The sequence below is a fragment of the Acanthochromis polyacanthus genome, chromosome 7 (genome assembly GCF_021347895.1).
Source record: "Acanthochromis polyacanthus isolate Apoly-LR-REF ecotype Palm Island chromosome 7, KAUST_Apoly_ChrSc, whole genome shotgun sequence".
Taxonomy (NCBI): Eukaryota; Metazoa; Chordata; class Actinopteri; family Pomacentridae; genus Acanthochromis; species Acanthochromis polyacanthus.
The window spans coordinates 24,315,630-24,330,035 of record NC_067119.1 but is presented as its reverse complement, the minus strand read 5'-3'; the positions used below and the strand labels follow the sequence as shown (position 1 = coordinate 24,330,035).

At 41.8% G+C, this 14,406-nt stretch overlaps 2 protein-coding genes across 3 annotated transcripts; one reads left to right on the top strand and one right to left on the bottom strand.

Moving 5' to 3' along the window:
• Nucleotides 1-3,169: 3,169 nt before the first annotated feature.
• On the bottom strand, nt 3,170-10,864 carry arrdc3a (arrestin domain containing 3a). Of its 2 annotated transcripts, none has more exons than XM_022192521.2 (8): nt 10,312-10,864; nt 8,414-8,495; nt 8,135-8,282; nt 7,625-7,727; nt 7,263-7,519; nt 6,538-6,694; nt 6,282-6,424; nt 3,170-6,158 (listed from the first exon to the last, which is right to left on the bottom strand). In XM_022192521.2, exons 1-8 carry the CDS (start codon nt 10,541-10,543, stop codon nt 6,090-6,092), a joined length of 1,191 nt encoding a protein of 396 aa, XP_022048213.2. In that variant the 5' UTR covers nt 10,544-10,864; the 3' UTR covers nt 3,170-6,089. The 2 variants fall into 2 exon arrangements, with proteins under 2 accessions (XP_022048213.2, XP_051806724.1); XM_051950764.1 differs by having other exon boundaries at nt 8,414-8,566; nt 10,312-10,460.
• A 2,323-nt stretch (nt 10,865-13,187) lies between these two features.
• On the top strand, nt 13,188-14,404 carry LOC127534850 (arylsulfatase K-like). The gene is given in 7 exon segments (XM_051951130.1): nt 13,188-13,207; nt 13,376-13,467; nt 13,470-13,505; nt 13,611-13,770; nt 14,059-14,074; nt 14,076-14,133; nt 14,136-14,404. Coding segments are annotated over 7 exon segments (651 nt in total).
• Nucleotides 14,405-14,406: the final 2 nt, after the last annotated feature.

The following is a 14,406-nucleotide window of genomic DNA, read 5'->3' as shown; positions in this document are numbered from 1 at the left end:
TTTCAGGGACGAAAAAGCAGCAGCCTCTGCTGTCAGCCTCCTCATGCAGAAGTGTTTCAAACTGGAATGAACCAGCTGACGAGAAAAATCGTGGAAATAAAAGCCCTTGGAAAAAAAGAAAGAAGGAACATCACTTTGCCCCTCCACGTCTGTGCAGTCCACCAGTTCTGTCTCTGTTCCTTTCTTTGTGCGCAACAATAAAAGCAAATAAAGAGCTGGCTGTAGTTCTGTGTAAAGGAAAGGGGATGTTTAAAAGGTCATGGCTCGTAATGTTCTCTGATGTACTTCTATACAAAATGTATGAACTAAATACTTTTTGAAAAAAGTCACTGCATTGTTCCAGATTCTGTAAGGTCTCCCTGTATTCATAAAAATGTGTTTTTCTCTTTGCTATGTCACTTGGATTTGAAAGGCCCCGTGAGGCAAGTTTGTCATTTGTGTTACTGGTTGACAGTAAAATGGATTTGAAAGAGAAGCATGTGAGTTAATGATAACTAAACAGTAGCTACGTTCTGGTAAATTATCAGCTGCAGAGGTTCAACTGCTTCTTTTAAGGGGCAGGCAATATGGCTGAGATGACATGTCTGAAAAACACATCACTAAAGGTATTAGTTGTAAGAAATCAGTGCAACTCACCTATGTATGATGACACATTTAGTGATGCCAGTAAACCAATGAAACATTTGTATTTGCTCTACTTCCTTGACTTTAATGAAACAGCAGTCATAAATTACAATTTCTCACATATTCTACACCTATTAAGCTATATCCCTCAATCTGGATCTTTTCAACATAACTTTTTCAGACGTGTAGTAACACTGTTTGCTCCATTGTTTCAAGGAATGTGTGGGTTCACATCACTCCTGCTCTCCACGCCTCATTGTAGAGATATGTGAGTGTGTGTGTGTGTGTGTGTGTGTGTGTGTGTGTGTGTGTGTGTGTGTGTGTGTGTGTGTGTGTGTGTGTGTGTGTGTGTGTGTGTATTTCTATTATGTCACAGTGATGATGTGGCACTGGCAAGCAGGCGTACAGGGGCCTCAGTCCAACCCTCCACATCCATTCTGAACGTGCCTGGTCACACCAAGCTGCCGGGAACCTCTGGATCATAGGGGGCTTCTGGGTAGTGGGATTAGCTGGTGAGAGGAAACAGCTGAGGCCTGTGTAGCGTCAGCACTTGCTAATCAACACTCTCACCGCACACACATACATGTACACTGTCACAATCTACGCTCCCCCTCAATAATCCCCTCCTCCCTTTCTTTTCAATCTAGAGGGGTCAGGCACCCACAAAGGCCCGGGTCCACAAAAGTCAAAAGAGGCCGGTGGGGGGACTGAGGGTGTGAGTGGAGGGGACAAAGGCAAACAGAAGTGCTTGGTCAAAGCTGACGGGGCTGCTGAGTCATCACTGAAGCTGGCTCTGACTGATCATTTGCAAAAACTCCCAGTGAAGCCGATGAGCTGTATCTTTGGATTAAACATGTCAGTTTTGGATAAAGGTTTAGCTTTGAGCAGCTCTTTCATTTCTTCTGACTGCAGTTTCTACAGGTTCCTGCATCACAGGGAATGTTTAGATCTCTAAAACTGCAAGGTTCAGTTACGCAACAACCAATGACTTTCATGCTTTTCAGAGATCACTTTGTGCATTTTGTTCCAGCTTGACCTACGAGACGCTTTCACTCACATCCGGCATGATCGAATTTGCTGAGCTCATTTGTGCATGTGTGCTCGTAGTTTGCGAAAAGAATCAATTAGAATAAATCCGTGCTGACGTAATATGTAAGTCGATACACTACGAGTGAAATTGATTGACTGCCCATGAAGTAGAGTGTTCAACATAATAACTAGGTCGTATGTGGACAAACTCGTACGAGAACGAGAGCAGCCCTGTTTAAAGTCAGAAAGCTGCAACCTGTGCAAGTGAAATATTTGCCTCAGCATGAAACAATCAGGGATTTTCAGAACAGCTTAGATTTGACTACAACTAACTACAAACACAAAATAACTATACAGAGGCAACCCACTTTAGTGGAAGAAACACTTAAGTGGAAAAGATTTGTGACCCTTACCGTGAAAACAAAGACCTGAGCGTCATAACATTGCATGTTCAGATTGCGAAAGATTTTAAAAAATGGTTAGCACCTGTAAACCTAACGCTCATATGTTTTTCCCCTAAATCAGGCCAGTATATCCTCCCTCGGACATGCATCATTTAGCATGGGTCAATAAATCATATGTTTTGCAATAGGTCCACTTATATGGCTGTGGATCAGTTGGCCTGCAGCCACCAGCTTATGCTATGTAACAATGGGAGTTTCCTAGACAGGGCTTCTGTGAGTACGGTACATAAATGCTTCTTTTTTTTAAGGGTGCAAGATTACAATGACTGTGCTTTTACACTAGATCACAGAATCATGCTTATCCCAAATGCACATGTATGCTAAAATATCAATAACACACACGTAATTTAAGGAACAAGGTTAATATTCTGTTGAGAACTTTAACATTTCATTTCACCAGTAGAGTCAAATAAGTCCATAATGTAACATGAGTAGATCCTTGGTTAATTATTTAGCACTCTGTGTCATTTTATTCACCTAAGCAGTACTTACGCAAAGAGAAAAATCCGTCTTTTTCTCTGGCCTCTGCTCCGAGCAATGACTTAGAAGCCATAGTGGGTTAAAAATAAATAAGGCATGTTTTTAAACTTAACTGGTAATATGCTGCCAATGATGACAAGAGTGAGACAGAACCAGTTTAGACCTGAGTATTGTTCATCTTTCTGCCAAAAAACCTGAGTATTGCTTTTAATCCACCTCTAGGGGCAGTGCTGTTCTACTTTTTAGACATAATCTGTGTCCAACTGAGCCAACCTGTGTGCTTCTAAAACTCTCATGACCCACTTAAAATAGGATTTCTTTCGGAGTAAAGCGTTGGATAATGATTAATCTTTTGCAGCTTCCTCTTTACTTTGTTTGCTTTTTTGTCGAAAGCATGTTTTGTTGCAATTGTGTCATAAAAACATCGCATCTTCAAAACGTGATGATCTGTCATAACAATCGTAAATACATGTATAATTTATTTACACTAATTCCAGTACATTTATTAGATATATGGTGCATCTGTATCCCCGCGTTCAATCTTGCACAGATATTCACATCAGAGTCCACGGTAATTTAGAACAAAATGTTTATTCAAATCAAAAGGAAGAACTAGACAAAAGGTTAAATCATTCCGAACATAGTATATTCATAGAATATCTATACATCCTCATGATTAACAGACAAAAAAAAGATTTTAAAAAACATAAAAATGGAGAATGAAGAAAATTCAGTGAGTAATATTGCACTTTGTTTCTAAAATGTTTCAGATCCCATCTCCCGGGTTCTTTATCTCTGAACATTTCAGGTCCTGCCATTATTAGGTCAGGAGTTTAGCTTAGTTTTGACACTGGACTACTCTGTGGCCCAATCAAATGGACTATGGAACTGACCAACCTGAAACAAATATGTAAGCTTATTCATTACCACGTAGCTTGATTCAGTTTCCCTAAGATAAAATCCAAACAAAGAACTGCAAATAACGTGAGTTTACAATAGGTTTGTCTGCTATTCCATGTTACCTAAATGGTTCTTGGGGAGGGTGGGGGGGTAGGGTGCTGATCAACAGCTGCCACCCCCAGGCTGGAGGGGGATCAGATAGGTCAGGGAGACTACCTCAAGAAGGTTGCTTGTTAAAATTAAAAAGCAACCTAAATCAATGCCCACAAATACATGGAAAAAAAAAAAAAGATAATAGCCAACCCTCACCAGCTTCAGAAAAATAACAATCAAGAGGCCTGTCCAAGATGTCATTTCGTTTTAAAAACACTTGCTTTAAAGGACTTTTTTTTTCTCTTCCCTTTTTGTCCTTTTGAATAAACATAGAAAGGTCTAAAACATACAGGTGTTCACAAACATAATAAACAAGAACAAGAGTTAGCATAGACGCTGAAAAATGAAGAATCATGATCAGGTCTTCTCTGTGTCAAGGCCACTAAGTTAAGATCACTTTAATAATCTTCAGTTTGTCGATTACTGTCAGAAGCTGTATGTTTAGTTGCCAGCTCGATCTTGATAGGAGCGTGCACGCACTCATCACATACAAACGTGTGATAGCTACGTTTCAAAATGTAAACGGAAAAATAGAGGGTTAACGATCTGAAAAAGATTGAATAATGCATTAACGTCCTACACAACACTGCTTTACTGAAAAATCCTTTACCATTACATTGTTAGTACCAAATGGATTTTCTCCAGACCTTCACCGTTGAATGCTTTTTTTTCTTATTTTTCTTATCAAAAAAAGTGCTGCTTATTTTCTTTTCAGACTATGTCAAACCTCTGTTACAGCTGGTCTTTTATCTTGAATGAGTTAGAAAACCAATGTATTACTCATTTCAACCTACTACTACTACTTGTTCTGACCAGTTTAAACAGAAGTTTAACAACGTCCCCAGCTTTTCACTTGGGCTGGGTTTGCTTCTTTAATGCAGAAGCAGTCTCGTTCCTCTTTTTATAACAAGCATTCTGGCTTCACTGGTCTAGTAAATGCTAACTGGTGGTTGGATGAAGTGGGCAAGTGCAGCAGGACAAAAAGGGAATGTGATTCATCTCAGAAAGCTGCCTTGCTTCTCTGCAGGTCTGTTCTTTCGTTTTGGTAGTTCAAAAAAAAAAAAAAAGAACTCCTCATCGTTAACAGTGCAATTTAAAAAAAAAAAAAAAACTAAATTTTTTTCCTCTTTTTCCAACCATTTGGCAAGTGAGAAGACCACCTGAGACAGTGTGTTTTGGGCAGTTATGCAAGCCTGGCTTGCCCTGAGATTAGGAGTAGAGGGGCTGCAGGCAATTAGGGTGAGTCCCTCCACAATGTACCAACTTCTGTCACACTTTTCCGGTCAGCTGCCATTTGGAGTGGCAAATGCAGGTCTGCAACCCTCCTAGTCCAAATCCAGAGCAACCTCAAAACTAAAAAAAGCTAAAAGCTATTCTGTGACTGGAGCGGAACACAAGAACAGAATAACAGAACGGAACTCAAGAGGAGGGAAGCCACACTTGGATCCAAGCTTCGGAGGCAACGTCTTAAAGAGCTTCCAGATGGGGATAGTGTGTTGCAATTGTTGTAAAAGTCCAGTCTAGTTGTCATTAGTCACCTCGGAAACGTCGTAATGAGCAACTGAAAATTCTTAAACAGTTTAAACAAATTCAGTGCATTGTTCTTGTACTTTTCAGTCTTTTTTTGTTTTTCAAAAATCAAATCCTGTTCTCAGCATTGCTCAAAGACAGGCAGATGATGGCCTTAAAAGTTAAGCCTGCAGTCTCATATTCTTAGTCTGAAGCATTGCAAGGCTGAAACCAAACTATTAGTGATTTTTCAAAAAAATATCATTAACAGAGCCACACAAGTCAAGTAAAGAATAAAATGTGCAAAACAAATCCCAAATGAGGCAGGAGGACCTAATCTTTGCTCTGTTGTTGACTGCTGCTGCTGAAAGCTTTCATTCATACAGACTATGGTGGTTAGAACATTGCTGTTGTTACTTTCTTCTCTTCATTCTGTTTTCTTAAGGAGATTCTGCTGAAGTCTGGACATGATTAGTCCTGCCCTTTGTGTGAGGAGCCATGTCCTTATGTGCCACGAGTACAGAAGAATCAAGGGTGAAGAGGAGCTTAGCGGGCTGAGCCTTGGTGATTCTTCCTTGTCATCGTCAATACTATCACCAGGGCTCTCGCTACTTGTGGGGAGGGTTTTCCATACAGACTGAATATGTGTTCATCTGTACATTTTCCACCCTCAGCAGGCTGACACTGGAAGGAAGTGACACCCCAAACCAGTGACTCCTGTTTCTCTCGCTGAGGGGAGGCAGGAACAGATTTGTCCAACCCAATCCAACTGAGGGTAAGTCTTTGTTGGTTGATTGGATATTTTGTTTTTCTCTTGATGTCTGCAGCATTTTGTGGATGCTGTTATCAGAGAAAAATAATCAAAGCTGAGCCTTGTGAGCAAGTTCCTTTGAGCTCCCCGAGACAGTCAGGGGAATTTCAGGGAGACCCTCAGCGTGATGGACAGGTGTCAAGCCTGCGCTCCTCTGTACGGCTGGCATGATCTGGGTTAGGATCAATCTGGATCAGGAAATAGAAAAGGAAGGAAGGGGTTATTTAAGGAAACAAAGCACTGATTTAATTAACTCTATAATAGAATGACAGTTAAAACAAATGCGTTGCTCTTTGTTATTTGGTGCTTACCTCAGAGTACAGAGGGGGAGGTTGGAAGCGGAACTCATGAATGTAGGCAAAGAGAGGTCCGTCCAGTTCCTCTCGGGCTGCTGGGACATCCAGACTGCTCTGCCTCTGCTCCTCTGTCACAATTTCTGCATAGCTTGGAGGAGCTGCAAAGGAAGATGAAATGTCGCTTCAGCATTCTTGGAAATGATTAATCCTGTATTTATTTAATAAAGTAAAAAAAAAAACATTTCAGCCATGAGAATGAGATCCAACCTACCCTCAGGCCTCTCAGGCAGACCCATGCCCAGCCAGCTCATGCTGCACTGGCTGCTGACGCTGGAGGTACGAGAGCCAAATGGGTGGAGTGGGATGGTCCCGATGACCAGGGGCAGGTTCAGGGACAGGTTTATTGCCCCAGGTATGTCCACATATACCTGAGCATGGACAGAAGGATACCACAGCCATTAAAGTTATGCAAGTCATTCAAGGGTATAATGGAATAGGGCTAATAAAAAAAGGCCCTGGAGCTGAGAATTCAGCACAAAACCCAACAGCTTTTTAATCTTCTAAAAACAGCACTACATTAGCCAGAGCTCAATAGGTTATTCAGTAGTTTTACAATATGTGGGTCTTGAGGTCAGTCACTTATGCAAGGTAGAGCCCTCGCCTGCTGTCTGGGTAAAGACGTTATAAGCACCCTGAAGGCAGGTGTTGCTACAGATATTCTGGGCTAATGCTCTTAACTGCATGTGGAGATAACACCTGGTGAAATCCAAGGCACAGATTTGGCGATGTGAGCTGAGTCAGCCAGGCCCGTTACCAGGACAGATAACGGCTTACTAGGAAATATGGATTCTACGCTGCTAATGGTGGTAATAAGGACAAGTGGAGAATGTAATGAGAGCAGAGACCCTTAATCTCTGAACAAAGACAGAGTGTAAGTGAATAAGAAGAGCATTAATGCTAAATGCTAGCAAGAATGCGTGGGAGTGTAAGGCTCACCATGAGAGAGTACTCCACTCTGATAATGCTGCAATCCAGGATGGAGGGTGAGACAGGTGGGATCTTCAGCATCTTGCCGCTCCAGGTCTCAGTTTTGCCTGATGACAGAGACTCTCCTCGCAGGTTGGCCACCAACTGCTTGACCTCCTTCATCTTCCCTTTGGCATAGAAGGTCTGAGTCTGGTAGATGGCTGCCTTTGGCACCACCATGCGGGATGAGCAGTTCTCGATCTCAGCAAAGATCTGGATCGACTCTCCTAAAGAATTGTAGCCAAATTAATTAAAGATACTCTTCATTTATATCAAATGATTAGCCATTTATCCAGTGTGTACAAGGTTAGCCATCATATACTTATTCTCACCTGGGGTGTATCCCTTCCTTTCAATTTTGGCACTTAGGGAAATAGGACCTGAGGTGCAGAACCAACAGCAAAGCGTCTTGTCCTTTGTGCCGGCCTGTGGTGACTGAAGGAAAAAAAACACAGATATAATACTTAAAATCTGTAGAATTTTCCTTTATTTTGGCAACCAACAGTTTAAAAAGGGACGGTCAGGCAGTTAATTCTGAACTGGCTTCCCTGTTGTTGCTATTCATAGTTCGACTTGGATTAGTTCTTCATTTGTACACTGAATATTTTTCCATAATTCAGGCTTTATATGTCAAACCTGCTGGCATATTTGTGAAAACACGAGGCCAACGACAACAGAAATGGAAACTTGACGTAAGGGATCAAAATGGCAAATTCTAATCCGGTAATTAGGAAGAACTATGCTGGGTATGAGTCATACTGAAGTTTTATTTCCTTTGCAAAAACATGTCTGCCAAGATGAGAGGCGTATTCCAGAATAATGGCTGCTGTAGAGGAGCTTACCAGCAATAATGGAGTGTTGATGTCAATGTGCTCAAAGACTGTAAATTCCTTCTTGGTCTTCATGGGCAGGAGCCATGGCCTGTGGAGTTCTGCCTTTACCCAGTAGCGCACACTGCCATGCTTCCCTTCGAAAGAGGTAGCGAGAGGTCTGCATGGAAAATAAGAGTAGGAGGATAAAAGAGAGAAAGAGGTTAAGATAACTGCTAAAAGCCATGTATGTCGCAGCCGAATAATGACGCCACTGATATCTGATCTCAAATGCAGCACTGGGACACTTACGTCTGCGGAAGCTCGAGGCTGAATGCATACTCATGTCTTCCTGAATGGATAGTGGTGAGTCCTTCCTCAGAGTTGTCATCGTCTGAAAAACAAGGAGGACAATATTCCAAACACATGTATACCATACCTGGGAAAAATGTTCTACGGAGACATCTGAAAGTCATACCAAAAACACAGGGTGGGGGGAAGACAAAAGAGAATAAACGATTTTTACTATCATGTCTATCTGTGAATAAATTAATGTATAGAGAGACAAACAGAATGTTTGGAGAAGTTAGGAGGTGGCAGAAACTGAGCTTGCAAGAGAGTGCTTTGAAAGGAACAAAGAAAAACATCCCAGAGGTCTCATTTAGGAGTATATATGGTGCAAATAGAACGACTATAAAGGGGATGTGGGGCGACTATAAAACCCTAATCTGAAGATAAATTGGATAAACTACTTCTTGGCGAGCTTACAGGAAACTGAGAAAAGAAAGGATGGTGGCTAGTTTTCAAGGAGGAAGGCCACGTTCGCTTCAGGAAAATGTTGCAAATTAATCCAAATAAATATTTTTTTTTTCATTTACAACATAATGAGTGCATTTAGAAGAGCTGGGGTGGAGAGCAGGCCGGGTGTGTTTCTGCCAGCTCAGCACTCCCTCCTCCTAGCAGCAGCAGCAGCAGCAGCCGTGTGGTAAACAAGTGCGGAGCTGTCAGTCAAACGGCAGACTCCAGCAGGAGGAGACCGGCCTAAACCGGTGTGAGCAGCTTCCCACAGCCGCGCTGCTCTCATTACGCATTCACTGTGCGACACCGCAGTCACTATTAGCAGCCAGGAGAAAGACAGGAGCCTGCCCCTGCCACCGACTCTAATCATTTTCAACCATTCTATCCTAATTTGAAATTATTTTATATCGAGCTAGCACGGAAATGCACCTTTTTCTCTCGACACTGGTTAAACACTTCTCAGGGCTTGTTTGCAACACTGTTCTGCATTTAAAAGCTGCGAAGAAAATTAAGCTAAATTGCCGTCTTTTCTTCATTTTTATGATTTTTAGCAACAGAAGGACGGCTGAAAATACCAGCTAGCTTAACCTGGCTCACCTGCCACACACGTAGTTGACAGAATAACACCATTTGTGCCTGCAGACGCCTCAACCATCTCACAGTGAGCCTCGATATTATATTATCTTCCAGTAAAACGCAGGTGGAAATGAAATGTAACAATACAAGCACGGTTGAAATAAAAAAAAATCTTTTTCACAGCCTTTAATACATGCAACAGTTCACGCCGCAGCTGCTCCTGTTTTCCAGCTTGTTTTTCTTAATTAAAAGTTGCAGAATTTTCTGTCAGTCTGCAAGACAATGATGTCATTGGCCACACATGAGCACCTCAGCCAATCACAGAGCGGCAGGGCAGGACCCTTCGCATCGCCCGCCCCCTCCCGGTCCAGTTTTCTGAACAGGATTGAACCGCTTTGAACAATAGGTGGAAACTTAAGAAAAGCTACAAAGAAACACCCAATATGATGCGGTTCTGCGATGAAATTTCCCAACAAAGCTGCACATACATCGCAGCAAGTCTCTGCCCTGTCGACCCGTGTGTGAAAAACGAAAAAAATCTTTATTTTGCACTTAATAATGCTGCGAAAAACGCAGATGCCCGAGCTGCTGTCATTCATTCTGACACCTTGACACAAACAAGCCAGGATGGAGCTGTATGTAGGCAATGTCATCTGATTTAAACTTCTACGCCACCAAACACTATAAAGCCACACTATTAAAGTTCAGCAACTTTTAACGATGCCTGTTATTTTGTTATCGCCACCTGCAACTGCATCTTCCAATGATTCCCCCAAAGAGCATCTCACAGCCAGTTTTCTACTAAACTTCTGAGAAAGAAAACCAAATGCTCTTACCTCTCTCGTGTCCAATTAAAATATCTTTGTGATTAAGATATTCCACTTCTTCCGTGTAGTTTTGCGTGTAGGCAGTGTTGGATCCAGCATTTCTCGACTCAGTCCAACGAACTTTTGCAAATCCTTTTGCGTGGATTTTGAGAGATTTCACACGGATTTCTCCAGTGACTTCGATGATCACCCTCCCTGAGACGCAGTCCCCGCTGGAGAAAACGGGAAACATTGCTGTCATTGAGACAGTCGTTAGCTTACTGTGAAGCTCTTTACCTTCCTAGCACCATGGTGGAAAGAGATAGGCTACAGAGACCTTGGAAATTTAAAAAGGAGTCTATGAAAAAATAATCTCATAGGAAAGAAAGGGATGCAGTTTTTAGACACTGATCAGTATCTCTGCCTGCAAGAAGCAGTAGGCACGATCAGTGGCTTCTCTGCGAGCAGTTCATTGAGATGAGTGAAGGCTGAATAACAGCAATGGATGCTGTTATCATCCGCCTCTCTTCTTGTTGGTCTCCAGTCAAAGACAAGGAAACCCCCGGAGCTCAGCTCACTTTAAGCGACAGGCTGTGTGAAAAACAAACCTTCAGCGCGATTGCGCAGGGCTTCACTGCCCCCTCCTTCCGCCTTCTGGGAACAAGGCAGAGAAGTGTGGCACACAGCCAGATGACAAGTAGGTCAAACAGCTGAAAAACTACACAAAGAAATGTCACCGCCGTAGTTTCATGGGTGAGGCATTAGAGGGTGATTTGCTACGATAAAATACACGAATGTATCTAGCAAAACAATGTCGTCGGAACTTATATCCAGACTTCTAATTCAAAGGATGATATGATGATTATTTTTCTGATTGTGCTACAGATAAATGAAAATACCACGTTACCACTGTAGAATCTGTGATATAGTATCGATTCATGCAACATACATCACATTAGAGTCTTTATATAAGCCTGCAGCTTCCATCCCTGTTCAGGCATATACCTTATCTGTGTGCATATTCACCTGAGATCTAATCCACTCCCACAATGTCTCACATCCAGAGTCCATGCAACGTCTACATCTGTGCATAGCTGACAATATGAACAGAGCTGCATTTTGCATGATGCCTGCATCAAAGGCCATGTAGGAATCCTGTATACATCAATGCAGGCCTATGCTTTAAAGGGGAAGAAAAGCCAGGAAAACTACCTATATTTATTCACATCTCATATATTCTGTTTTTGTAGTTAGATTAAAATGATCCAGGCACAAACATAGAGGACTGTTCTCATTGTGCTGGACTCCCAGGTTATAGAAAAACAACTGAGGCTCAAAACGCCACCCAGTGGCTGCCAGTGTTTCTAACATGAGCTGCAGGATCACCTGTTGAACATCTCAGTAACTCAGGTGCATTGCCTTCAGTAACCACCTGATGATTGCCAAAAACATGACTAACATCACTTTTGATTTTGATTCAGTGTGGTTGAATACAAGGTAACACAGTATTCAGTAAAATATTTCTCTCAGTGGGCATATGAGTTATAAAACGTATTGTAAAGTGCTTATGTCTGTAGGTGCATTGTTTGAATATCAGCAAAGATCAGTGCTATCTGATTTAAAATGGATGATATTTGATTAAATTCTAATCAGTGAAACAATTTACAATCCAAGGCTTTCATGTCACCTAATTCAATTTAAAATTGCACCCTTTGTTGTTACATATGGTACTAGTTCATGCCACTATTATAGTTAGGGCTGGCTCATGTGACTTGAACCTTCCTTTACTTATACTGTCATAGGTCTAAAGTACTGGAGGTTTTCCTATGATACACTGAACTCCTTGCCTCTCTTTCTCTCCACATATATTTCACATTTATATGCCATGATTGCATGCCACTTACTTTGTGTCTTCTCTGTTCTGCACTATATGTTTTATCCTCTCTGGCTATCTATCTCTGACCGAAACAACATGTTTCTAAACTACAGTAACTGGCCTCACCAACATCCCACGTGTTTCTTCTCTTATGCTTTGTTTTTCTGCTATCATTTTCTCTTGCCCCTTACCCTCACCCCAACTGGCTGAGGCAGATGACTGCCCTTGATGAGCCTGGCTCTACTGGAGGTTTCTTCCTGGTAATGGGAAGTTTTTCTTCCCATTTGAGCCGAGTGTTTCCTCCAAATTTGTTGGGTTTTCTCCCAATAATTTTGTCATGTCTTCTCCTTACTGTGTGAAGTGCCTTGGGGTGCCATATGTTTTGAACTAATGCCATATAAATGAAAATGAATTGAACAGAATTAGCCTAAATAAATATTTAGCTACCCACAAAAATATAGACATGCATATCTGTGATGCTTAAACAATTCATTGCAGCAGCAGCAGCATACAGTTGAGATCATTGCAGTGGTGCCAGCTCAGCAGCATTTTCAAGGTGTGGGTGTTTTTGATACTTAGATAAATGCTGCCCTCTAGAGTGCTGTGTTTGCCATTACACGTTAAAAAGGGGGATCGATTATGTCTATCAAGTTTTCTTGTTCTCTGATTTTTTTATTTTTTATTGAATGGACATAGGGTTAAGGAACCTTAAATATTTCAGAATTATTTCCCCACAACTTCATATTAAGATTAATAAAAACAACAAAACAAAAACGAAGCCTTTATTTTGAAATGTGACCCGGATCAAAACTGACCAGACCTGTTGGTGAAGAGGAAAAGTCTTGTACAATCTTCTCTGATGACTTTCATCCAAATCGCGACAGATTTTTGAGTTTCATCTCAGCAGATGATCACCTAACCTGTAGGAGGTGAAACGCTGTCATGAACGCGCCAGTGTTCGCTTTCATTTTCCTTCTGCGCGTTTTATTGTCAATGTAATTGCCAAAATGTAACGAGACCCAACATCGTGATGGTGCATGATGATGCATTGTAAGTGATGAATTAAGTTTCTGTGGTTTATCACTGTATAGTTACTGCTCACTAGCAGTGACTTTACTTTCCGATTCAGATTTAGCACCCTTACCAGCTTTGCTTATACAGTGTCTAAATCTTTCCTTGATTGTGATCTTTATCGTTCCTTTTCTTTTCCTTCTAAAGGATTGGTCGATTGTCTTTTGATCCTGGCAGCAAAGTTGTGCAGCTGCCCTACATAAACTATCTTAGGCAGCTGGGTTCCACTTTTCTTAATGCCACACCAACTCTCCAATCTGCTGCCCCTCAAGAGCAGGTAAGCAGCAGAGTTTCCCACTGAAATGCACTTGAAATATTTCTTTACAAGTGCAGCTGGTGGGGTATTTGTTTTGCGTTTCAATTGTATAATCTCTTTTCTTAGCAATGTGGAGCGGCCAGTTTGTTCATCTCACTCAGTCGTGGAACAACTTTAAGTGTTTAGGTGAAAATGCAACCACATGGATGGATTTGCTAGAGAAGAGTGGATATCTTACCAACATGATTGGCAAACTGGATTATATCTCAGGGAGCCACTCGGTCAGGTAGGCACACCCTGTCGGAGATCTCTCTGTGCATGTCTGTAAAGCTGAGTGTAGTCTCCGTAAGAAAACCCTGCATTAACTTTTCTATATTTTTCTGTAACAACCGAAGACGAAATTTACATACATACTCCTATACACACAAAAGAATAGTTACGAAGCTATTTTATGAGTATTAAACAATAGCAGACTGTCTATGTGAGCAGTTTTTTTTCCCCCAGAACAGTGTGAATCATCTTCCTTGTTTCTCTGGTTTCTTTCCACTCCCTATTTTTGTTCATCTACTTGCAGCAACCGAATTGAGGCGGTGGACCCGAGATGTTCAGTTCCTCCTGCGCCAAGAGGGCCGGCCGTTTCTGAACTTGTTGGGAACATGTCGACTGTAAAAATCATGACGAAAGACTGGCAAAACACAGATAAGGCTACACAGTGGATCCGCCAGATGGCTGCATCCTCACACCAGCCTTTCGCTCTTTATCTGGGCCTCAATTTACCTCACCCATATAAAACTGAATCCCTGGGCCCACTGCAGGAGGATCCACCTTCGCGTACCTCACCGTACTGGCTTAAAAAAGGCATGCTTTTCTGTCCTCAACTGTTGCAAATTGATAGTGTTTCTCGATTCAAATCCCTGTGAAA

What these genes read in the sequence shown, in the direction of transcription:
- arrdc3a (XM_022192521.2), bottom strand. Translation starts at nt 10,543, where the DNA reads ATGACAGCAATGTTTCCCGTTTTCTCCAGCGGGGACTGCGTCTCAGGG. An exon ending in TTTAATTGGACACGAGAGAG is followed by an intron (nt 8,496 to 10,311) that starts GTAAGAGCATTT and finishes CTTGTTTTTCAG; the next exon opens with ACGATGACAACTCTGAGGAA. An exon ending in AGCCTCGAGCTTCCGCAGAC is followed by an intron (nt 8,283 to 8,413) that starts GTAAGTGTCCCA and finishes TTTTCCATGCAG; the next exon opens with ACCTCTCGCTACCTCTTTCG.